This window comes from Lissotriton vulgaris, chromosome 4_1 (genome assembly GCF_964263255.1).
Source record: "Lissotriton vulgaris chromosome 4_1, aLisVul1.2, whole genome shotgun sequence".
Classification (NCBI taxonomy): Eukaryota; Metazoa; Chordata; class Amphibia; order Caudata; family Salamandridae; genus Lissotriton; species Lissotriton vulgaris.
In genome coordinates this window covers 1590748039-1590773944 of record NC_141691.1, presented here as the reverse complement: position 1 = coordinate 1590773944, position 25906 = coordinate 1590748039, and the positions used below count along the sequence as shown (strand labels likewise).

General features: G+C 45.9%; 1 protein-coding gene across 2 annotated transcripts in view; it reads left to right on the top strand.

The window, feature by feature from the left end:
* The window catches only part of PPP1R42 (protein phosphatase 1 regulatory subunit 42), a 655757-nt gene that overhangs the window by 247561 nt on the left and 382290 nt on the right, over positions 1 to 25906 (top strand). For both annotated transcript variants that reach the window (XM_086965837.1, XM_086965838.1), the window contains one exon: positions 1351 to 1564. In XM_086965837.1, coding sequence (XP_086821963.1) covers positions 1433 to 1564 — 132 coding nt within the window. In that variant the 5' untranslated portion in view covers positions 1351 to 1432. The remainder of the gene's footprint in view (positions 1 to 1350; positions 1565 to 25906) is intronic.

Below are 25906 nucleotides of genomic sequence, written 5' to 3'. Positions count from 1 at the left end.
TCTCCTCGAAGACGGAGCTGGTATTCAAATGTATTGAAATGAGCTGGAGATTCTTCGAATTTATACTACACTCCATGTGCGTTGTTGAAAATGTTGGATCCTAGTCATTGGCAAGCTTTTGAACCTACTGGTAAAAAAAAAATCAACAGTCCCCTTCCTGAAACGACTATGCATCTGAGGGAAGTCTGCTCTAACCCTATTATTCGTCAAAACTGTGAAGTAGCATGGCCCCCACTGTAAGTGGGCGGGAATCAATAACTTTATTTAGGTAGGAAAAATGCATAGACTCAGTCAATGTTAAACTGACATACACACAAAACGGCAGATATAAAGATTACACAAATACATTTAAAAATTTTCAGGTGACCTGACCCTGAATGACAGGGATGCATTGTAGACCACCCAATTGATGATGTAGCTCGCCACTTTAAGGGCTGCGATAAAGTTGTTAGAGGCAGACTATAATGTAAGAGATGTTCCATTATTTCCAAAAGCAACATTGGCTTCCAGATCTGGTCATTTGAAAGCAATAGAACCCCTTTGTGTAAGAAATGTAAACAATGGACTGAGGCCTCACACAATTTCATACATGAGAGCTGCAGAACATCAAAGTGTATTTAGGTGGCATTCTGCAGCAGTCAGACTACATAAGCTCGACAAGGAGAGATCTAATCTTTGTTAGAAAGGATGTGTGGTTAAAGGCATATCACACTTTCTTCCGTTCTAAACTGTAAATGTGAAAAAAATATTAATGCTGTATTCATTGATACAGTAACTTGAAGGTTAATCGATGGTGGTTACCTGAAGATGGTGTACTTTGATAGATGCTGGTTTCATTGATGCTGCTTGCAGGGAATAGCAACTAGTTGGGTTAAAATAGCCTGGCACAAAAGAGGAGTATCAAATGCCTGCTATGGAATTTCTGTAATATCTACAACTAAAACATGCCTTAAGGATACATATCCCAGATGGGGAGCAATTAGCGGAATGCCCTCCACTCGAAGGTAGATCACTTACCACCTATTGTTTCTATATTCAGAAAGTTTGAATGCTGTGAATGAAAGCAGTGCAACATGTTTCGAATTGTCTTCAAGCACAGGCTCTGATGACCTCAAACAAAAGGCTATGAGATATTTTCCATAGCGAGGGCAGTCTTCCAGTAACTCCCAGGTGCCTCGATGTTCCCACAGGATGCAAAGGCATTCCTTGAATGTTTTTTTGATTTTCAATTTCGTATCTCTGAGTTGATGCATGTTGTGTATTGCATACCCAAAAATAGAGAAAGTTAGCTCGGTTGTATATAAGGTTCAGCAACTGCAAATCCTGAGCTAATTTGTTTTCATTTTACAGGCAGTTGTGGAGTCTCTCTTTAGGATGTTTGTTGGGACATCCTGAAGCTCACACCTTTGCTTTCTGAAGTACCGGGCTCAGGATGGTTCGGCTCACAGTTGAGCTCATTGCAAGAAGCAGCAATTATTTCAAAAACAGAAAAGATGAATCTCTGGGGCAGTACCTAAAAAAGATCACACATCTGAACTTCTCCAATAAAAACATCGATGAAATCGTAAGTATCTTTTGCAGAGCAGTTTGCTCGTTCAATCTCAAACTCAGACTAGTTAATGTTTTTTTCTTGTAGTTGTGAGTCTTAAATATATATGAGTTACTATTGGTGAAATCACAGACATTGCTACAATGCTTGAGTGCATCCTTACATAACCTTTATGACAATATAATAACATGGTGTTTTGTTTGTGAAAATTTGATGTAAGCATAAATATGTGACTTTTTCTTTTCCAAAAACCTTATTGGCATCAGGTAGTTGGCATTGTCACATAGGCATTTAGATTTTCAGATTTTAATAAAGTGTATAGTTGATTAAAACCATTACACCAAAATACATTTTAAAAACATTACAGTAAGATATTTACATGCTAAAACGATAAATGATTTAAGAACAAAGATGTTTCACGGTAGATCAGTAGAAAAAGTGTCTCCATTGGGGAAGCTACTTCATTTCCTGTGTCACCTACACCTGTAGTTGTTGTTGTTTTAAACTCACTGAGTGGGCCTTTACCTTCATCAGAATCAACTGTGCAGTATCAATTCTCTCTGTCCTCTGCTTTGTTTCGGGCCATTTCATCGCAGAGGGATCCATGCCTACTCTCCAGCCCACAGCCACTTCAGCGGGGGCCGTTCCCAGAGGATTCCTGCACCAGCGTTTCTCCTGCACAGAAACTAGCAATTCGCCAACAATTTGCTAAAGCAGTCAGGCCCAGAAGACATCAGGCGTCCCTCTCCCCACTGTTGTTCAATCTCTATATCCGGCCTCTGATCCACTCACTCAAAGCCAGAAGAATAACGGTTTTTAATTATGCCGACTACCTTAAGATCATCTTCCCTTTAGATTCCCTTAATACCGCCGCTGAGTTCCAATCTACGATGCTTCATATCAAGCATTGGATGGATCTTAATCAGCTAAAACTCAACCCGGGTAAGACGGAACTGGTGCTGCCTGGGAATAGTGCTGCTCACTGGGGATCACACTTCTGACCGAGTGAACTAGGATCTCCTCCCACCCCTTGCCCCTCAGTAAAAAGCTTAGGGGTGGTCATTGATGCTGATCTCTCACTTAGAGGCCAGGTGGGGGCAGTGGTCTCTACCAGCCTCTTTCAACTGCAATAAATTAGGAAGATTGCTCACCTGTTATCTCACGCAGCTCTCGTCCAAGTACTGATTGCGCTGGTGCTCTCACGACTAGATTTCTCTAACTCCCTCTATATCGGACTACCTCAGGTCCTGTCTAACTGCTTACAACTGGTTAATAATCAGGCAGCACGACTAATTTACAAACAGCCAAAATGAGAATCGGCCATGCCCTCACTGCAAAAGCTCCATTGGCTGCCCGTGGCCCAACGAGCCGCCTTCAAAACGGGCTGCCTAGTCTTCAAAGCACTGTACTGTAACAGTCCAAAATTTCTCAGCAGTTTAATCACAAAGCATGTCCCTACCCGTAATCTTCGATCGGTCCACCTTTACTTACTCACTACACCAGCCATCAAACTGAAAAGGCAGGGAGGCCGCAGGTTCTCCTACCTTGCAGCCAGATTCTGAAAGTCCATTCACCTGGGCTCACCGACCTGCAAACTGATCTCCCGAGGCGACTCCGGGAGCAACGAGACTCTCAAGCATTCTTGCTTTTTTTAAAAACTTGGCCACATACCTGCACTGCGCCTCGATCCCGGCGCTCGGATCCTTCCTGGCTGCCCCTTCCCTGCACGCGACCAGGACCAGACCGCCGCCGCTGATCGCCCCCTCCTCGCCTGACTCTCGGAGGGGACGGGCGGCTCCACCATCTTGGGCGGGTCTGTCCTCGGCGCTGCAGCGCTTTGGCTCCTCCACCCCCTGTCACGCCCCCTTGACCCTCCCTCTCCATGTGTCGCCCCTACATAACTGTTCCTGTCTACCGACGGCGCAGCGGGCGCGACGAAGGCACGCCGAAGTTGCGCCTGAGATAAGCCTGTCTGCGCCCGTCCGCGACGGGCCGGGACCAGGGGCCACACACTCTGCCTCTCGCCTGGTTTATACTGCTGCTCAACTTACTGCCCTATCCGCCTTTCCTTCTCCTGCCCCTCTCCCCCTTTATCACCTACAATCACTTGGAATCCTCTCTTCTCCCCTACTTCACCCGACTCCTCTCTCTTCTGACTCCCCTCCTCTCCCCTCTACTTCACCTCCGGTTCCTCATTCCCCCTCGGCCCCCACGGTTGCCTCTGCCTACCTACTCAACACCCGGTCCGCAGTTAAACACCAGACAGCACTTTTTAAACTTTTAACCACTGACTTTCCTGACTTTTTATTTTTGACCGAAACCTGGTTCACTACTGACTCTCTCCCTGATCTTCTAGCCATCCTCCCCGACACCTACTATGCCCTCCGAGCTGACCGCCCGGATGGCAAGGCCGGCGGGGGGGTGGCGATGATTGTCCGGTCGTCACTTAAATTTCAGCTCCTTCCTCACCCCCCCATTCCTAACGTGGACTACCTGGTGGCCCGTTCCCTCAACTTTCCTTCCCCCCTCACTGTGGTTCTTGTCTATCGCCCCCCTCAATCGATGCCTTGCTTTGTAGCCTCCATCCAGGAGTTGCTGGCCACCCTCGTGGTCAACAACTCCTCTGTGCTCCTTCTTGGTGACTTTAACTTCTGGCCAGGAGACCCTAAGGAAGATCTTTCTTCTAAAGACTTCTCTGCCACTCTTCAATGTCTGAATCTTACCTCTTACGTCACAGCCCCGACCCACGTGCATGGCCATATACTTGACCAAATCTGGTCGTCTTGTCCCCTTGCTTTACCTCCCTCCACCTCTCCCTGTGTCTGGTCTGATCACTCTATTATTTCCTTTTCTGTTCACTTAGGTGTGGCTGACAAACCCTCTCCCCCTAAAAACCTTCTAGCCCGCAACTGGAACCATACCGACCTTGATTCCCTTTCACTCTCTTTGGTTTCTTCCGCTCCTGATCTTACTTGTCTCCCCCTTGATTCCCAGGCCAAAGCCTTAAGCACATGGCTTGCTGCTTCGTGTGACCGTGTGGCCCCGCTTAAAAAGATCAAAGCGGTTCGTCCATACGACGCGCACAAATGGTTCTCCACTGAGCTCAAAGCACTAAAACTTGATCTCAGGCGGGCGGAACGCCTCTGGAGACGTCAGTACTCCCCCCCTCTGCGTGCTCAGTACAGACAACTCCTTACCAACTACAAAAAAGCAGTCCTCAATGCCAAAACTTCCTATTTCACGGAGAGAGTATCGCTCTCTGTGAATAAACCCCGCGAAATCTTCTCTTTGGTTCGCAATCTTGCCACTTCTGATCGTTCCTCCCCCGGCTTGGTTCCTTCCCAACCCCTCTGTCTCTCACTCAATAACTTTTTTATCGACAAGATTGCGAAAATTAAAGCTAACATTCCTACTGTGCCTCAGCCTATCCTCACTAGCCCTGCCACTCCTCCTTCTTCTTCCCTCGACACTTTCCCCCCTATCTCCCCTGACTTGTTTCACAACTATCTGTCTAAAGTTAAATCTGGCTCTCCCTTGGACGGTGTTCCCGCGCGCATCCTCAAAATCCTCTTCACTAATTGTCCTGGTCCTCCCCTCTCTCTTCTCAACTCCTCACTGGCCTCTGGTACTGTTCCCTCTTCCTTTAAATCTGCTGTTGTGCTCCCCATTCTAAAAAAACCTGGTTTAGATCCTTCCCTCCCCGCTAATTTCCGTCCTATCTCCCTTCTCCCCTACTTGGGTAAAATCCTAGAGACCCATGTCACCTCCTGCCTTTCCTCATACATCGAGGACAATGGTCTTTTATCTTCCCACCAGGCGGGCTTCCGCCCTGGCCATTCCACAGAAGCGGTGGTTCTAGCGGTCTTGGACGAACTCAAGGGCAAGCAGATGTTAACCTTCCCCAAGCCCTGGTGCTTCTCGACTTGTCCGCTGCGTTTGACACGGTCGACCATTCCATTCTTCTCGACCGTGTCTGCGCAGCGGGCATTCGGGGCGCGGCCTTCTCCTGGCTTTCATCCTTTCTTCAGGATAGGCATCAGGCTGTTCATCTCTCCGGTTTCTCTGCCCCCTCCTGCCCGGTCACCTGTGGAGTTCCTCAGGGCTCCTCTCTTTCCCCTCTCCTCTTCAATCTGTACATCTGTCCCCTTGTTTCTTCTCTTCTCAAGCTGGGGGTCTCTGTATATAATTACGCAGATGACCTCCAGCTTGTCTTTGATCTGTCTTCCTCTCCCGATTCTATTCCCAAGTTCAGTTCCACCCTTATCTTTATCTCTGAGTGGATGAGCGCCAACCATCTCAAGCTCAACCCCGATAAGACGGAACTTGTCCTCACGGGTGGCCCTTCTAACCCTTGGTCCCCTGCACATTGGCCCCCTTCTTTCGGCCCCCCCCCCACGCCCTCTTCCTCTGTTCGTACCCTTGGCATTAAAGTCAGCTCTGACTTAACCATGCACAGCCAGATCAGCTCTGTTGTGTCTTCATGTTTCCTTTCCCTCCGTCTCATTCGGAAGATATCTCGCTTTTTCACCATCGACGCGCTTAAAACCATAGTCTTGGCTTTAGTCATCTCACGCCTCGACTATGGCAATGGCCTGTACGTGGGCATTCCCTCCCATGAATCCCGACGCTTACAGGCCATTCAAAACCAGGCGGCCCGTCTCATTCTCTCCCTCCCCAAATCCTCTCACATTACCCCGGCTTTGAAATCCCTTCACTGGCTCCCTATCCGCTTCAGATCCCTTTTCAAACTTGCTTGCTTTGCCTTTCGTGCCCACTCTCGCTCTGCCCCTGCTTACATCACTTCCCTCATTTTTTCCTATGTTCCCAGTCGCACCCTCCGCTCTTCCTCTCTCTCCCTTCTTCACATTCCCCGCTTCCGTAAATCCAGATCCGGGGGCACTCGTCTTTCGGTCTTGGCTCCCCAGTCCTGGAATAGTCTCCCACTTCATCTTCGCTCCATTCCCATTTTTAGCCACTTCCGTAAAGCCTTAAAAACTTTTCTTTTTTCTTTGGCTTTCCCTTCTTAGGTTCCCTTGTGTTCCCCTCTGTGAGTTCTGATCCAGGTGCCCCAGCGCCAGGAAGCCGCTTGGCAGGAGTGCGCTTTATTAAATATTGTTTTCATTTCATTTCATTTCATTCGGTCCTGTAACAATCTGTTGGGCTTTAGAAAGGCCCTAAAAACATGGCTAGTCGGGCAATCTCGCTAACCAGCTTTCCGCATTTACACCACATATGATTAGCGCCATGAAACCTTTGGTGACAGTGCGCTTTACAAGCTTCTATTAACATAACATAACTAGGACAACAGGCTCTAACTCTCTCATCTCCGCTCTTGCCTCTGCACTAATTGATGCAGTAGGTCTTTCTGATCCCAAACAAAGCCACCACACCACACCTAAATGTAACTGAATTGAACTGTGTTGTAATGGCAATCGCGGCACTTGGGTAAGATCCATAAGCATCACAGCGCGTATACCATCTATTGTTGGTGATCTTTTAAAAATATTTTTATCCATAGTCTGTTTGCGGGGAGTGTTCACAAAGAGATCTGATTGGGTTGTTTCGAATTGGAAGGCAGGAGGATGCCTTTGTAATGCACTGGTGGTAGAGGATTATTTTTTTTGGCAGCTAACAATGCATTAGCCTATGCAGGTTGTCTCCTTCAATGGGGAACGAGGAGTACGGGGCGTATGAGGGCATAAAACAAGTGACCTAACGAATTTCGAGCTGTCTTGCTCAAGGGCTCCATACCCCAGAATTCACAGGGCCTCAGGAGGCGGTTTCTGCAACCTTACAGCAGCACATCAGTGTTGGCGCTATAAAGCACATTCCAAACTCCTGCAGTGACAGGAAGAGGCAGGACAGCACCCCCCCCCCCCCCCCCCCCCCCTTCCCACCGTGCCTCCTGGTCAGTTTTAATATTTTCTTATTTCTCATCTCTTTCTGCTGTAATTACATTTTGCAAAACCCGGTAACTGGCTCCTCTGTCTATACGCCGGAACCAAGCATCACCTCCCTGTGCATCACTGGCTGGACCATCTTACCATGTGGATACCTGTTCCCGAAGGTTTGACTGTGTGAACAAAACTGACATTATTATCTGGGCCACAGTAGTTAGTTCTGGGAGCTTATCAATTGGGCTCCCCTGCTTTAGCTGTAGTAAATGTTTGTGATCTAAACCTCACGCATATTTTTATTGTGAGTAGAAACTAGAAATTGCTTTGTTGTAAACCATTCTTTCGAAGTTGTTCTTCTCAGTGCGGTAGCCAGGAGGGGTGTTACATGGGTAAGCGCAATGCATCAGATAAACCAGCAGGGGCCAAAGGTGTACGTAAAGCACCTAGGCACTCTGCTAAAAATTGCACTTTGAGTGAAATAGATGACCTGATAGAAGAGGTCGAAGGTCTGTTGGCCACTAAGGACCTGAGTATTAACACAGGGAAAAGAAAAGAGTATGAGCTTATACTTTTCATTCGGAGCCACCAGCAGTTACTAATGTTTTGCCGCCAACCCAGGCATTCTACTTAAGTCAAATGCAAAGTGTGTTAAGCCCCGTGGTGAACGTTGACTGTTCAAACAGATTTGCCGCTCTGGTAGATCTGGAAACGGAAACCGGTCCTAGCCAGCTATGCCCCCATCCCTCTCTGGTGAATGGCAAGATGGAAGCAGTGTTACCAAGTCAAATCCACTTACTAAGGGGAGAAATTGATAGCTTAAGGGGGACGTTGGAAAAGTTGTCTATGGTCCTCATTGAGAAAATGGATACATTATCTAACTAACTCAACCAATGCCATGACGAAAAAAGAGCTGGTCTAGACATCTACCAAACAACAGGTTGTCCCTAGCACAATGTACCACAGAGACACGTCAAGTACTCCACCTAATCACAAAACATAACAGGCAACCATAGGGTGCCTAGGGATTCAAATAGAGAAATGTATAGGTCTAATAGTAGTGGCCCATTCGACAAACATATATTGCCAGGCCATATATTACGATGCCCCACATAGCTCTTCCACTCAAAGAACCTTGATTGATACCACCCCTATCACCTCTAAACATTTTGATATCTATTTGCTGAATGTGCCCCAACTCCTGAAAGTTGCTTATAAATCTTCTGACTCAATCATCAAATTGACCCACTGGTTGAGACATGTCAGGGGCTGTAGATCTATAATCAGGGAAGACATATTATAGGCCACATGTATCAGCTCGGGCAGAACACATGTGACAGCATATGTCTCAAACTTAAGTCTAGCACTCTAGCAGATGAGTTAACATCATTAGAGCTAAGGTTAAGGCTGCGGACTAACTCATTAATACATCTTAAATATAACATCCCCTATAGCCAACCAGCGTCCCCATTTCCCGCACCACGTGAAAGATCTGAGTGTCCCCAGCCCTTGGCACCTATAGCGGAGTCATCCTATCTCACAGATCTACTGACATCAACTATGCCAAAGGGGCCTTGCTCAGAGAAGGCCAAAGCCAAGTAATCTAACAAAATTCACCCATGTGAACAAGCTCAATAGGGCGTGTAGACCTTGGAGAAAGGTGGCGAGGTCTCTGTCCCATCTTAAAGGCGCGCTTGACAAGGCCCCTGGGCGCCTCCCTTCAGTAGGGCTTATTGAGGGACTCATATCTTCGTTTTTTATCTTGGAATATTGCGGGTATTGGAACTAAACTCTCTGACCCTGAATGCGGAACATTCATAGATCAGCATCATATTGTTCGCCTACAGGAGACCTGGACAGTGGACCCAGTATACAGGAGTGGGTTCTACACCTACTCCGTCAATGCGGTTCCATCTGGTAGAGTGTCAGGGGGTTTGATAATCTGGCTCAGGTTGGATCTTTTTCCAAGGACCAATCTGGTTTCATGCAACAGTAAAGATCCCTTAAGCCTGAAAATTACAGTGAATACGTTTCAGGTAGAGAGACAATTTTTTATTGTTAATATATACATTAGATCAGTCCCTCCCAACTTGGTCTCCCCAATATTTTACCAGATCACAAGTATGCTGACCCAATCCAACCAAGTTGTTTTAGAAAAGAGATTGCAATAGTAGACTCTCTCGGGATGGAATGAATATGGCAAGACTTGCAGAGCCTTTAGCATCTCCAGGGTAGCATTGAAATAAATGGTTGTCACCTCCCAATTAGAAGAACTGATAGTTGAATTTGACCTGAGAATTGCCAATGGCATCACCCACTCTGACTTCCCTCCAAGTCCAACTTTTAAAAGAGGTGTTTCAAATAGTCGTATGGATTACATTTTCATTGACCAGGCACTCAAGCAAGCGCTTGTGGACATGGTCATCATGCCAAGGCCAGACAGTGATCACCAGGTTTTATGTGTCAGGTTCGACTTAGCCATATTCATGAGTGATACCCTGGTGCCCATAACTTTTTCCAGCTCAATCGAGACAGTTAATAATGGGCGTAACATAAAATGGGCTGAAATTTCATCTAATGTGGTGTTCCAGAGGCAAATGTATGAAGCCCCTATTTACCTTTTTTCGCCCTAGGATGCGCCTGCTACCACTCATTGTCAGCTTGACTTTGTCACAGCGGACTGCCAATTCTTGGATCAAATAAAACCCCTCTTCTTTAAGGCTAGAACAAAGGGAAGTATCATTAAGAAACGACCTAGCTGGTTTGGTAAAGATTGTAAACAGGAAAAAAACGCTCTCATAGAAATATTTTAAAAAGGCAGCAAACCGGAGATATCTAAGGCCAGGAAAAAGTAGAAGTCCACACTGATGGCAGCAAAAAAGAGATGGGAGTGGGGCCAATGGGCTGACCTAACCGAGGCACTTGATAGCAAAAACCTCAAGTCCTTCTGGAAGGTAGTGGCTGAAGGCACATGCACCATTGATGACCACCTGGAGGTTGTTGTCCAGCCCAATAAATGGGTTACCCACTTTACGTCACTTTATAAGGAGGAGGCTCAAGGAGGGTAGTTTGATGGGCCCCAGGAGACAGTGGATGTATTAATGCCCCATCAACCCTCCACCTACGCAATGAGTGTGGCCCGTCCAGGCAGGGACCCTCCCTGTTTTTCCCTAAGCGAAACAGAGAATGCCCGTAAACAAACTAAGAAAGGAAAGGGGCCAGGACTAGATGGTATCCCAGGAGATTGTTTTTCATCAAAACCTGAGGTCAGGGTCCCTTACCTCAATCTCATGGGTAATGCCATGATGAAGGGCAGTAAAATTCCACCATTCTGGCAGGGCGCTACTTCTGTCCAAATCTATAAAAAGGGGTTAAGGATAAACCATCAAACTACAGGCCTATTAGCTTACTGGATAACAGCCAAAAGATATTCTGCAGACAGGTACTAACTAAGCTGCAAACTTGGCTTGCCGACAACCATATCCTGGAAGATGCCCCAGTAAGTTTCAGGAGCAGAATAAGCACCATTGTCTAGGAATTTCGTTTTAATATTCTGTGTTGGAAGTTAGTCACCCTAAAGAAAGAACACTTATATGTGACCTTTATTGGCATTCGTCAGCTTTCGATCGGGTCCCTAAGGAAAGGCTATAGAGGGTGCTGGGGAATTACGGGGTTCCAGAGGATCTTCTCTGGATTCTCAGAGTATTGCATACTGACACCTTTGCTCCAGTAAGGTGGAGCAACATTGGTGACTTCACAGAAAAGATTCCCATCAGAAGGGGCGTCAAACAGGGCTGTGTACTAGCTCCAACCTTATTCAGTATGTATATTAATGGGGCAGTGAACTGTGCCTGTGCAATTGTACATGATGCCCCAAAACTTACTGGTATCCCAGTCCCGATCCTAATGTTTGCTGATGACACGCTACTTATTTTCAGAATCCAGATGGGACTGCAGACTCGTTTGCAGCTTTCTGTAAAAACAGAAGCTTAGAAATAAACCACGACAAGTCCAAAGCTATGGGGATTAATCCTCACATGTCCTTTGAACGGAAAAATGAGAATTGATGGTTCCCTGATACAGCCGACTGTCCACTTCGACTATCTGGACATAAGGATGTCAGATTCTCTAAAATAGGGGATCCAAATAGATAAGAGTAACGTCGGACTAAACCAGTGCGCACTCTTAATCAAAAGGAAACACAAGTCCGCGCCAGAAGGGGTCGTGTCACCGGCCCAAAAAATCTATCAAGCCACTCCAGTGTCGGCCTCCCTTTACGGTGCAGAAATTTGGGGCTAGACTGATGCATCCGTATTATCTATTGGGGAAACCAATTTATTAGAGGTCTTTTGCTGCAAACCGCCCCATTGGTTCCATTGAGATTTGATCTAGCCCTTAACCCCTTCCACTTGGTATCTTTTCTTAAACCATTGTTATACTGGATGATGGTTTGGTCTACCCCGGAATTAACTATTTACAGAGAGGCACTCAGCGACCTGATTAATTGTGACACACATGTCCTCCCCCCATGGTTGAAGGATGTCTAAAAGTAGTTTGAACTGCTTAATTTGGGAAACGTATGGATTAGTCCTGAAGAAGTCACTAAAGGTGATAAGCTGCTCTTGAATAAAATCTAGTGGGATGGGGCTTTAACTAGATTCTTGGTTGAGCACAGGCAGGGAGGGGTACCTAACAGGGCAATTCCTGTTTCTCAAATGTTTGCCCAGTTTTGAAATCTCTTTGGACAAGATTTATCCTGCCGGGGCAAAACCTCTGTATTTCCAGTTCAGATCTGGCACGCTACCCTTAAGATCCTTTACCTGGAGATAACTCAAATGGAGTGTGAGCTAGAGACCTGCCCAGTTCTGCCTGTCGTCAAAGGAAACAGAGGTCCTTTTTCTGCCCTTTTGCTCCAGATATTCCATTTTACGCAACAAATGGATAGTTGCATTGTGTAAGTTGGAGACACTAGTGGGAGGCAGTGCGATTATTGAAAAGTGACACGAAAGAGTCAATAGTATTTGCGATCTCACGCTTCGTTTGGGGGGCTTGGTTGATACAAATCAAAAATCTAACAGGGAATCTGTAACCATTATTGCTACTGCTCATGTGTGAGGTATACGTCTTACAAATCATGTACTAATAGCCTAAATTGTTTTTACTAATTGATTTTAATCTTGCCTCTTTCTATGGGAACTTCTAAAACTATTTATTAGGCCGGGGCACTTAATATCTACGGACATTATGAGAGGGATAATCCTTCTCTTGGTGTGGCCAAGGCACTGAACATGGCAGACCACGTTATAGCCAAGTCTTAGGCTAAAATGGAGGTTTATGTTGATAGACGTAACAGTTTTCCCTGAGGTCCCCTCCCAGGCTTATTGCATGGTTACTGTTTATCATAATGTTTATATATTTGTCTGCTCTGTGTTTTTATTTCTTATAATGTATTTATTGCAACTGCACTTTTTTTCTCACCAGACCGAAATAAGGTATATTGATGAAGAACTGTGCAAATGTGTTAACACTTATGTTCAAACGAGTATTTTCGGGGTTGAGATCCTGTATGAGCTCTTGTCTACAAGTTCTAACTCCGGCTTGGTTAAAACAGGCTCTTTATAGTTTTTCCTTTCCAGTAACACTAGACAAACAGTTAAATTGGGAACAATCAACTCTTTACTCGCTCTGCAGAGCCTGCATTTGCCCCATTTGTCTGTCCTGGACCAGGTAAGGATATGATTCTGGTTGGGCTGGTCACCAAACCACAGGCACATGAATGCTAACTTCGGATGGAATGGGCATCCTTGGTCGAAATAAGACTGATGTTTTAAAACTTTGTAAGAGTTAATAACTTGTCAGGCATGCCTTTTCATAGCCAGGGTGGCTTTATCCTCATGAAAGGAAAGTGACTTGGTGTTAGAATGGATGTCTGTATTTGCAAGTCCCATATGTTTTCTGCGTGGAGGAAGTGCATTGCATTCTTTAGATAGACTTTTTGGGTTGCCTGAAATTATTTCCTGCCAGACTCAGGCTGACACTGTTTTGTTATCGGCCTGGCGGAAGGAGTGACACATTTTCAGGAATGCTATTTTAATAGCCCAGTAAAATTTAATGAGGCCAAAGTCAAGGCACAGCTGGCCTGCTAGGTGTAGTTAGGCAATTTAAAAACTGAGCGGTAGGTCTTGGTAGTTAAGTGCCATTTTCTCTCTCACAATTTCAGAACCATATTCTATAGTGGGCAGTAGTTTGGCTGGCATCACCTGCCGCAGAAGACTGAGAATGGGGCCATGCAATATGTTTTCAAGCTGAGTATATCCTAATGTTAGAGAGGCAGACTTAAGCTTCATGCCCTCCATATATGGGATGAAGGACCCTCCAGAATCAAATGTTATGTTATGTTATTTTTATTTGTACCGCGCACAGCTGCCCCAGCAAAGGGGCGTCCTGGCGCTTTGAGAAGGTAAACACAACACAACATTAAAAGCGGGCAGAAAGGAGAAGGGACACAACAGATGAGCTAAACAAATAAAAAGGTCTTGATAGCCCGTCTAAACTGAAGGAGCTCATTGATGGCCCGGATTTGTGGAGGAAGAGAATTCCACCAGCTCGCTGCCAGGACTCGAAAGGAGCGGCCACCAATTCTGTTCAACTTAAAACGCGGGACCACTGCTAAGTTCTGGCCTAGCGATCTAAGAGTGCGAGAGGGGACATAGGGGATCAGCAGTTTCTCCAAGATTTGTGGGGAAGTACCCTTGAGGATTTTAAATGCAAGGCAGAGAACCTTGAATCTAATCCTCTGCTGCACAGGGAGCCAGTGGAGAGAGTGCAGGGCATTGGACACCGAGCACCGCCTAGGCAGACCTGTCACCAGTCGGGCCGCAGCGTTTTGAACCCGCTGGAGTCGCAGAAATTCTGACTGGTTAACCCCCGCCAGTAGGGAGCTGGCATAGTCCAGCCGGGACAGCACTGATGCTTGGACCACCAGCTGTCTTGTGGGTGCATCAAAGAATTTGAGGATGGGTCGAAGTCCTCTGATGATGCCATAGCTAGAAGCCGCCACCTTCTTGGTATGACAGATGAAACTCAGAGAAGGATCAAGCCACACCCCCAGGTTTTTTATCTCTGCCGCTGGGAGGGGAGTCACACCCAACTCCGAAGGCCACCATTTGTCACCCCACAAAGCCACCTGTTTACCAACCACCATAATCTCCGTCTTCTTGGTGTTTAACTGGAGACAGTTGGAATTCATCCAGTTAGCCACTTCCCGCAGACCATCACAGAACCTTGGAGCCTCCAGGTCTGAGTCCCCACTCAGTGTGACCGCCAGCTGCGCGTCATCTGCGTAAGAGACCATGGTCAGGCCCCACCGCTTGACGACCGCAGCCAACGGTCTCACATACAGATTGAAAAGGGTGGGACTCAGTGATGACCCCTGTGGGACTCCCTGGTCTAACGGGTAGGATGACGACTTACCGGGCGGGATCGCCACCTGGAATGACCTATCCGTAAGGAAGGATCGAAACCAGTGCAAGGCGGAGCCAGAAACGCCCACCTCCTCAAGACGCCGAATCAGAATCCCGTGCGAGACCGTGTCGAAGGCGGCACTGAGATCTAATAACAATAGTGCCGCCGTCCGACCTGAATCCAGCATGGAACGCAGATGCTCGACCATCGAGAGAAGGGCCGTCTCCGTGCTGTGACCCGCACGGAACCTGTTCTGGGTAGGGTCGAGAATGTTAAGCCTAGCATGATGGTCTGTAAGAGTGGCATTCACATGGGCCTCCGCTATTTTCGTGGCCCAAGGGAGAAGGGAGATAGGGCGGTAGCTTTCAGGTTTAAGGGGGTCAAGGGTCGCCTTCTTCAGAATTGGCGTGACTACTGCCTGCTTCCATCTGACGGGAACCACTCCAGAAGAGAGGGACAGGATGACCAAGGACAGCACCGGGGTGCGGCAAACCGGCGCCAGGGTCTTGAGTTGGGCCGGTTTCAGCGGGTCTGCTGGAGATCCAGACTTGATTTTGGCGCTGAGAGAGTCAAACACCTCCAAAGATAAGGGGGGTAAGATAGAAAGACATTCCCCCTCACCTAAGGTGCGACCAACCTGCTCTAGCATCAGGGAACCCGTTGGAAAAGTGCGATAGATGGCTTGCACTTTTTCATGAAAGAAAGAGGCCAAACCCTCACAATGTGAGTCCGAGCATATTTCCACTGCAGTTGCTCTCTTCGCCATCAGGTCCTTTAATACTTTAAAAATAAGTTTTGATGGATTGGCAGAATTCTGAAACTGTTGAGCATAAAAGGAAGCGTGAGTTTGACACACTGCCCTGTGGTAGATCTTGACCTTGGCGAGATAACATATCTTCAGATCTGGGTCGTACGACTTCCTCCATAATCTTTCAGCCTGTCTACAGGCCCTCTTAAGAGATGCCAAGGAAGTGCCATACCAAGGACTCGGCTCCTTCCGATGACACTTGGACCAACACATAGGAATCAGAGAATCGAGGGCACCAGATATTCACTCACAGAAGGAGTCGTATCCACAATCGACCTCGGTGAACGGACCTAAAGGAACCTCCTCGAGCAGATGGTAAAAATCCTCCAGTCTTAATTTGTTTCAGTGTCGTTTAAGAACAAGTCTAAGATACCACTCTAAGATATGTATACTGTGTGGTGCACTCAAGATGAGATCTGCCGATGGACCAGGCCCTCGGAGATCTAAATTTCTTAGTGATTTTGTACTACTTTAGTTTTAGAGAGCTTCAATTCAATTTATTCTCTTTTTAAGAGAACAGGTATTCAAAGGGTGCTGTAATCCTACCGGGGTCAGAATCATTAGTAGCAGTTGTCTGCGTTCAGGATGTTTGTCATAGGTAAACCACAGAGTTTCGTGTGAGTGAGCATTTAAAGAGCTTAGAGCATGGACGAGAACACACCCCTGCTTCAAGCCCGTTGTAGTATGTATCTTCTGTGAAAGTTTAGCACCGTCTCCTAACTTCACCCGGAGCCATGTGTTAGTATACAACAGTTTAATCGCCTGTAGAGTATTGGTTGGGATCCCAGCAAGCGTTAATTTCTGCCATAATATTTCACTGGAGAACATGCAAAGCGTTGTTCTTGTGGTAAGGGCAGATCTCATACAGATATTAAGGGCAGTTAATTTTGACAGCATGCCCTGCCCTGTGCGGAAACTAGATTGATTCCACGGGATAAGGTCTGGGTAGTTGGTCCATGTTGCTAGGTCCTGTGGAACTAGACTTGCAAAATATTTGGCGTCAATATCTAATGAAGCAATTAATCTGTAGTTACCTGGATTGCTCTTCCCTCCCCTTTTATGAATTGGAAGTATTATTGATCCATGCTATGAGTCCGATCACTGGTTTGCCAGCACTGAAATTCTATAAAGGATTAAGAATTAAAATTTGCCTTGCATGAATGCAGGACCTTATGCCAGAATTTCTCTGAGGAATCTTTTTTAGCTACCCATGCAGCCTATCTATAATTCTGGTGCATACTTCTTATTTTCTCCTGCTGCATTGTATTCATGATATTGTATTTTAGTTTAGGGTATTCTCTGTTAAGTGATTTCTTTGCTGAGATTAGCTATTTGGTTATCCAATGGTGAGATTTCCTCTTGGTGGTCACCTCGTGCCCCGAAGCATTGCTCTTACAGTACTTCTTTAACAGCGTGGCGCAATATTGTTCCCACAGTGTTCTCGGATTATGTATTGTGCTCGAGAGCTCATCAAATAGCTCAATGCATGTTTGCTCTAGCGTCCATGCAAATTTCCCTAGCCACCTCAGTGTCTCCAATTTTGTGTCGTATGTCGGCAATAAAGATCTTAGCAGAGTGGTTATCACCTGGGCCTTGTTTTAGCATTATCTGGATGTTTTGGCTACTGTCCTTGTGTTCCTCAATATGGAAAGCCCCAATGTGCTTGAGGAAAGGCAGGTTGGGGCTGAGTAGTCTATTATGGATGCCGACCTGTGTGAAATGTTTGTCCAGGACTGGGCCGATCCTCTACCATTTTTAAGGTGCGAAAAATGTGATTGTTAAGCAAATGTGCAAGCCCCAGGCATCCTTCCTTCTTGATGCAGGAATATCTGCTCTTGAATAGTCCAAGTAAATAGTACATTTTGTGCGTTTATGTTTTCATCCAATATTTCAGATTGGAGCAGATTAGAATTAAAATCTCTGGATATAATTATGGGATCTGCGTCATTCCCTGCCACCAGGTTAATTATTGTTTCTTCATGGGGCTTCATTACGGATGCCTTGGCTCCAGAGCATGGGTTAATGTATACATTAAGTAAAGGAGTGGTTGTTTTACCTCCTGCATTAAGTTCTCGAGTTTAATAGCTTGGAGCCAGTTCTGTGCGACTCCGATTTGCTCCACCTTAATTTTAAGGAGGCCTGAAGTGTCTATCGCTAGAACACCTTTAGGTCAAACTTTGGCACTCGCTTTCTGGGGGTGCTTGGGAAATTTCTGCACTGCCAATGTTTCCTGCAAGAGGATGATTTGGAACTTCCACAGGCACTGAACAACAGTGAGGTCGACTTTTTTTTTTCTTTTTTAGAAGACCTGCTGTATTCCTTGAGCAAATATTGTATGGGCATATGTGTTGAGCTGGCTGAGGGTCCTGGTGCCCCACTGTATGGAGTCCAATCTCCTGATAATAAGTTCCTGTTACTTTTCAGGGCCTGGGGGAAGCCAGGACCAAAATGTTGTGCCAGAGGCGTCTGCATGGTCAGATGTGACCCTCCTGTTCCCAGAGGCTCGCCAGATAACAAACCCAGGCTTACTTTATCCTTAGTAAACTGGCCTTCAGGCCCACATGCATTTTGTAGTACCGAAAAAAACAGTCGGGTATGCCTTCTTTGATGTTAGAAGACAATTGATGCCTCAAATGCTCCAATGGATCATGCGTTGGTTTTGTAGGGGAGGGTTGGGGGCGCGGGGCTCTTTCAAAGATGGGTGGATAACGATTGGGAATATGTTGTCACCTTGATCCCCCAGTCCCAAAAAGTGACTTTGTCTTGGAACACTTTTTGGGCACGTTCTAGAGTTTCAAATGATATCAGAGTTGGCTCTGTTAACTGCATTCCCATTGGTTTAAGAAATGCAACAGACTTGATGTATTCTGAATTTATGCTTTCTAGAATCTTGCTATGCTTTAGTAGTCTTAGCACATTGCTGTGATTCAGCACGTCATGGCTTCTTTTTTAGACATATTCCGGAATGAATAATCATTTCTCGCCAGTGATCTATTGGTTGACCTTTGTTGCTTTCCAAGGAGTGGTGTATTTCATCGCCTAGTATGTTACTGTTTTCTGCAGAAGCCGTGATGAGGTGCCCTTAGGTAGCTTTGATCAGCTGGGGATTCAAGGCTTCGTTGAAAGGTTGAATTGAGCATGGGTTTGTTTCCTGTACAGCAAAAGTAGAAACCGCATTGCCATCCTTATTAACAATGAGGTGATGTGAATAAGTGAGGCACATTTGGGTGCTCATCGACTGGCTTAGTTTCTTTATCAGGCAATGGGCCAGCCTTATCGTCATAAGGCAAGTTCTCCGCTGTTGTCTGAAGAACTGGAGGTCGTTGGTTATTACCACTTACCACTGAGTGCTTCCTAAAGCCTTTGTCATCTCATTCTCCCTTTCCTGCGTACCCTGTTTCTGGGGATATACAATGAGGGTCGGTCCCGGAGTGCGGGTCATATGAATTTTTATGGTCAATTGTGTCCCCTATCGTAGACCCCAACGGCTCCATGTACGTGCTTCTAGTACATGTAAGTTCCCTCCACAACCAGCTATGAAGATGCAAATACATTTGCGTCCAACGTTAACATGTCCTCTTTCAGATCCACCATGAATGGGTCAGATATTCAGTTCCTAAGTGTGCCTTGCCAACGTCTTTACATGGTGCACTTTCACGATTTTCTAGCTCTGGCGAGTTAGGCCCTGATTCCTGCCATTCAAGCCTTTTCCTGCCTTCCGCCTCTGGAAGCTGCAGCCTGGACCTGCATCTGTATCCATGACCTTTTACTTACTCCCTGCGCGGCTAGCGGTGCCTGGCTCGGCCTGCTCGCCTGCCAAAACTGTATTCAACCTTCAAGTTATCTGCTCCGCTCCTCGAAAATACATTCCTGTCTAGTAGTATAGGTAAACATCCTTCCCAGCTGCAGAGCAAAGGGCCCGGCCTTTCTGTCTCCATGCAAGTAATTCATAGCTTCCGTTACCATGGTAGGCCCATGGCCCCCTTGCTTTACACATAGACACGTAGTCACATATGCACGCACTAGCAGTCAGTATAGAATAGCCTCTGCCCGAGAGACCTTTCCTTCTAGATAATACAGTTCCTCAAACACAAGATATTAGATATGATTTGGGATTAGGTTGTTCTGACACCCCAGACTTCTGTCTCCTCATGTAGGGCTAAATGTCAAGTCCCCTTCACCCTCCAGTTACACGTCAATCACACGTCATGCTGCTGCGCGCGCATCTCTGCCACATGTTTCTGCTGACTCTGCAGGATTCTTCTAGGGATCCACCCACATGTGACACCTCTATGTGACGTTTCTAGCACACACCTCCGTGTACGCCCTCGTGCACGCCTTCTGTTACGTACTTATGTTCTTATCTCGTTTCTCTCAGCTGTTACGCCTTTTGAACCCATCACCACTGTAATGCATTGACTATATATATGATGTACTGTTAATAAAGCATTGTAATTCCCTTCCTGAACCTTCGTGGTGATGGAACATGAATGATACCTGGTTCGAACCAATTCCTTTTTAAGGAATAAAACCCCTTTTGAAACTCAGATGCCACGGACTCTGCCTTTTCATTTTGACTGAGTTATTCTTATTGAACTTCACCGCATAAATTAAGTATAGGTAATTTAAATTTACCACATAATTGGCGCCCGAATAGGGACCCCTCCCCCACCCCACGCGCCGGCGGTGCGTTGCAGGCCCGGCCCCCTGCCACAGCGCTGACGGACAATTACGCGTACCCGCAGGATTTCCTGTATCTCCCTCAGGCCAACGGAGGTGACTGAGGCTGCGATCGACACCCAGACGAGGCGGTGAGGAGTGTGGAGGATCCCGACCAGAGCCTAGCTGAGAGAGCAAAGTCCGAGGTATTCAGAGGCCCACCAGTTCCGAAGTTCCGAAGTGCTTACGTCACGAGTCGAGTCCAGTCCGGTCCAGTCCAGTATCGAGTTTCCGAGGCCTTCTGTTCCGTGCTTCCCGGTGAGTACCGTTGCTGGGGACGCATCTAGACGGGTGCATTAGTTTGTGTCCGGTCAAGACGGGTTTGGGTACGCAGACCCGGTCTGCACTGTTTAGCGGTGTATCTGTACTGTTTAGCAGTATATCGAGTATGCAGGTAGTTAGTTTTATCCTAGTTATTGTTGTTCGTTTTGTAAAATGTTTAAATGTGTTTTAATGTCGTGGTATGAGTGATTGTTCGATCTACATCATTGTGTATATTGTATTAATTGTGTCCAAGTAAGTATCAAGTACCAAGTAGCACGGCTGAGACATGCCGCTGTTCTCCAAACTAAGACAGATAGGAACTAGAAAAGGGATACTAGAGGAAGCTGTTCCCATTCCACCTAGGGACACTCCAGGGTACTTTATGTACCACAAACACGGCCTAGATGCTGTATTATATCTCGATTTGTGGGTAGACTATACCAAGGATTTAGCAGAGAATCAAAGATGGCCCGCTGCTGGGACATGGGATGCCGATTGCATCATGAGAGTAGAAGAAGCATTATGGAAAAAGAAAGCCAGACAGTCACAGAAAGATGCCATTGAATTATGGCGTAAAGAATCACACAGACGGACAGAGAAAGCACTCAGAAAAGCTGAGAAAAGTAGAGAGGATTCAGACAAAGCCCGAGAAAACGTATTAGTTGAGGAGGGGATACGAGTAAAAGCAGAACAAGTAGACCGACAACGAAACACTCTTATGAATGGTATGTATCCTCTTCTGGCCGAGGGTTTACCTAAGGCCACTCCGGAAATGCCAAAAGATCTGCCCCCTCCATTGCTCCCGACTAAAGTACGTCACAAGACCACAAAAGACATTTTCCTTTCTTCCTATTTAGACGATGTAGCCCCCGAATATGTTAATATTCCGCCGCCACGCACATCACCTGCTGACGGCACTCCACCCCGAGATAATCTACCCCCACTTCCGCAACAACAAACTCCTCCTCCGGTTCCACATCCTGCGCCTGTTCCCCCAGCCCTTCCGGCACCTATTCTCCCTATCATTAACCCACTAAACCTTTTTGGACCTGGCACTTCGGGAGGTGCAACAGGAGGTTTTCAAACACCGCCACAAACACATCGATTGACTTATAGGGATTTAGCACAACAACGTACACCTCAAACAGCGAGTTACGACATACTTAAGGAGCCTCTTACAGACTGTAGATATGATCCAGTACCCGGTAAAGACGACAGAATGATGCTATCATCAGTACGTCTACGACGAGTTGCAAACTATTTAATGTTACTACCAGGAATGATTGATCATCTAGACAGAATATATCTTTTTGTCCAAACGGGGCAAGGCCCTGAAAGTATTGGCGAGGCCATGGCGCATCAGAAGGTTGACACTCAAAAAATGATACTACGTTTCTTCATAAACTGCTTGATAAGAGACCGAGATAGGCCTGGTGTAGACCAGGAAGAGATGAAAGCACTTAACAAATGGGGTCAGAATATAGCAGACGGAAAACATGATAAACAGAGTTGTATAGAAAATATGTATCGAAGGATTCGAAAAGTAGTAGAACAAATACACGAAAGAAGACAGCCTGAACCAGAAATAGATTCAGATAAGAATGAATCCTCGGAGGAGGAACAACCAGAAACGACAACAGGACAATTACAATTACCAGCTAGAGAAATGATAGCATATGTAGGTAAGGGAAGACCTTTTAATAATTCAATACGTCCGGTACGTCCAGAAAGTAAGAGACATTTTCAAGCTGCCATGTCAAATCCAAAGACCCCTGAACATCTATTTCAGGCTACCGATAAAATACTTCAAGAACGAATGGGGTACCATGTACTCGATTCCATGGATGAACAAGAATTAGCCAGGTCAGCAGTACAATGGGCTGACAGTTCTGATAAATATAGTGATGACGGCTTAGCGCAGACCTTTTTGAACCTTTCCCCTGACGAACAGAAATTAGCTGGAGTATATATGATTCAGCATCTCATCACGTTGTTCAAAGGCCAACATTCTGATCCAGGTCCCCTACCCGATATTTTAATAGAGCTACTCTCGAATAGATGGAGAGGTCTAGGTACCGACTTAATCAAAGTAATTCTAGAACATCGACACAGGTATAATGCTTTTCTGAATACACAGTTTGTTCCAGCTCCACCTCCAGAAAGAAAAATGTATTACATAGACAGACAGAATCCCTTGCGAGAAGTACATCCAGTTAGGAATGATGATAATACCTTTAGACGCGTGTTTGTGTACACGCCCATAACTAAAATGGAACTGTTAGAAATTAAGAAACTAGTGCCTAGTCATGACAAAGACCCAGCAGGTTTCCACCGTGAAATAAAAGACATGTTACTCATGGGTGATTATACCTATCCCGACATTATGAAAATCCTGAAAGTATTATTGCCTGCCGGTATTTACGAGAAACTGAAAGAAAAAGAATGGGAGGTGGGAGAGCAAAAGATTGAGTGGGCCGCATTAGAAAACGAAGAAAATACTCGAACCCCAGGCCTAGGGCTTGGGGACAAAACTAAAGCATTACCAGGATTGTTAGTACAAGTATTGCCACGTTTATTAGCTACTAAAAAGGAGGACTGGGATGCAATCTCAGCCTGTAAACAGAAACCAGATGAAGACACTAGTGATTTTTATTCCCGATTTGAGAAATGTTTTGGTATCAATAGTGGCCTGAAAGCAAGTAGCGAGTCATATCCACATCTTTTTGTAACCAAGTTAGTCGAGAATTCCCTGCCCCAAGTTAAGAATCGTGTACAGAAAGTCGAGAGCACATGGCAAGCAAATACGCCTTCACAAATGTTACAAATGTTACAGTACCACCAGAACAGAATCAGGGAAGAACATGATCACGAACAAAGACGTATGAAAGACACGAAAATGAAAATGTTAGTTGCTCAGTCAGTTCCAGCTGACGGTCAGAAAAAGGGCACGACACAGTCCAATAATTCAGCAGCTCCTGTTAAAGGGACATGCAACTATTGTAAACAGCCAGGTCACTATATAAACGATTGTGCAGTTTTGAAACATAATATACTTACTGGAAAAACTAAAGAGAGACCGCGTCCTCCTAGACAGGACCAGGTCCAACAACAAGTACCACAGAATATCCAGCCTATGCAAGCCTCACAACAGACAGTAGCGGTACCACAGCCACAACCGATTGCCGCAACACAACATGCAACTCAGCAGATGTACCAGTATGCCCAAACTGATTATCCCGATTATCAGCGATACACATGAAACAGCCTAGAGAGGGAAGTTGGCTTGCCTCTCATTGAGGTTCCTGTAGATCAAGAAGGTCCTTATGTATACAGTCAAGTATTAGGGAAAGACAGAAAGTTTTTAATTGATACAGGGGCAAGCAGAACAACTATAAGTCACGACGAGGTTCCAGGGGCACCCCTCTCAGGCTCACAGAATGTTTCCCTTGGTTTTTCAGGCAAGCCTATTATTAATGAAGTATCGCAACCACTTCCCCTTGCAGTTGGTCCATTGACACGTACTACAGATTTATTACTCACAAAGTCATGTCCAGAAAACTTGTTAGGTATCAAGACACTGAAAGCTCTAGGAGCTGTTATTTGCTGTTCTCCGGAAGGAGTAAGATTGTTTTTACGTGACTTTAAAGGTCACTATGTGTTGAGAGATATTGATCCCAGATTACAGAATGTTCCTGCACACTTATGGGCACAAGGCCCCACTGATGTAGGTTGTATGCACATTACACCATATCGAGTCACACTTAAACCAGGAGTTGTTTTACCACGAATTCGACAATACAAGTTACCCCCAGATGCTGTAGTGGCTTTACTGAAAATCATTGACGAGCTCATTGCACAAGGAGTGGTTGTAGAAACCAACTCGAATTTATGTAATTCTCCTATCATTCCAATTCTTAAATGCACTGATCCAAATGCACCACCAGTTTATCGATTAGTTATCGATTTGCGCGAATTAAATAAATGCATTGTACCGCAGTATCCTGTGGTCCCAGATATCTCATCTCTATTGACAGCTATTGATTCCGAGGCGACGTTCTTTACTGTAATTGATCTGAAGAACGCCTTCTTTAGTGTCCCAATTGATCCAGAAAGCCAATACCTTTTCGGATTCTGTTTAAATGGACGAAGCTTCAAATTTGCACGCGCACCTCAAGGATTCACAGAAAGCCCCAGCATCTATAGCCAAGCATTGAAAAGACAACTCGACAGTATTCACATGCCTGACAACACTGCCCTACTCCAGTATGTCGATGATCTACTGATCACCGCCCGAAGTGAACCTGAATGTGAACTAGCGTCACTGACGGTTTTGCATTTCCTGGCTGACAAGGGGCACAAGGTGTCCCCTTCGAAGCTGCAATTCTGTGTTCAGCAAGTGGTGTACCTTGGGCACTTGCTGTCCAAATGGGGGAGACAGCTAACACCTGACCGCATCCAGTTAATTGCAAACATGTTACCACCCAAGACACAAAAGGAGGTGCGAGCTTTTATAGGCCTCACTTCTTACTGCAGACAATGGATCCCTCAGTATGCATTTCTAGCAAAGCCACTCATACAGTTGACAACACAGGAGGCAGCGTCTTCGACTGTCCTCCCTTGGACTCAGGAACATACACAAGCTTTTGACGACTTAAAGAAAGCCTTATGTCAAGCACCAGTTTTAGCGACACCATGTTACAGCAAGCCTTTTACACTTTTTGTCACAGAACGTGAAGGTACTGCATTGTCGGTACTCACACAGGATCAAGCAGGTTCACACAAACCGTGTGCTTACTTTTCTAGTACATTGGATCCAGTAGCCCAGGCTCTGCCTGCGTGCTTAAAATCAGTTGCAGCAACAGCTCTAGCAATCAGACAAAGTGATTCAATAGTGTTAGGACATCAATTGACAGTACAAGTTCCACACTCCGTGGAAGTTCTTTTAAACCGAACACAGACTCAACACTTGACTATAGCAAGATTGACAGGTTATGAATTGACATTGTTTCAGCCACACATAGAAATTAGACGTTGTAATACATTGAACCCTGCTACACTTTTGCCATTAACTGAAACAGACCCATTGGCACATGATTGCATTGAAGTCATTACCATCACGACGAAACCCAGACAAGACTTGACAGACACCGCATTACCAGATCCAGACCTGACACTTTATGTGGATGGTTCATGTATGAGAACAAGTAC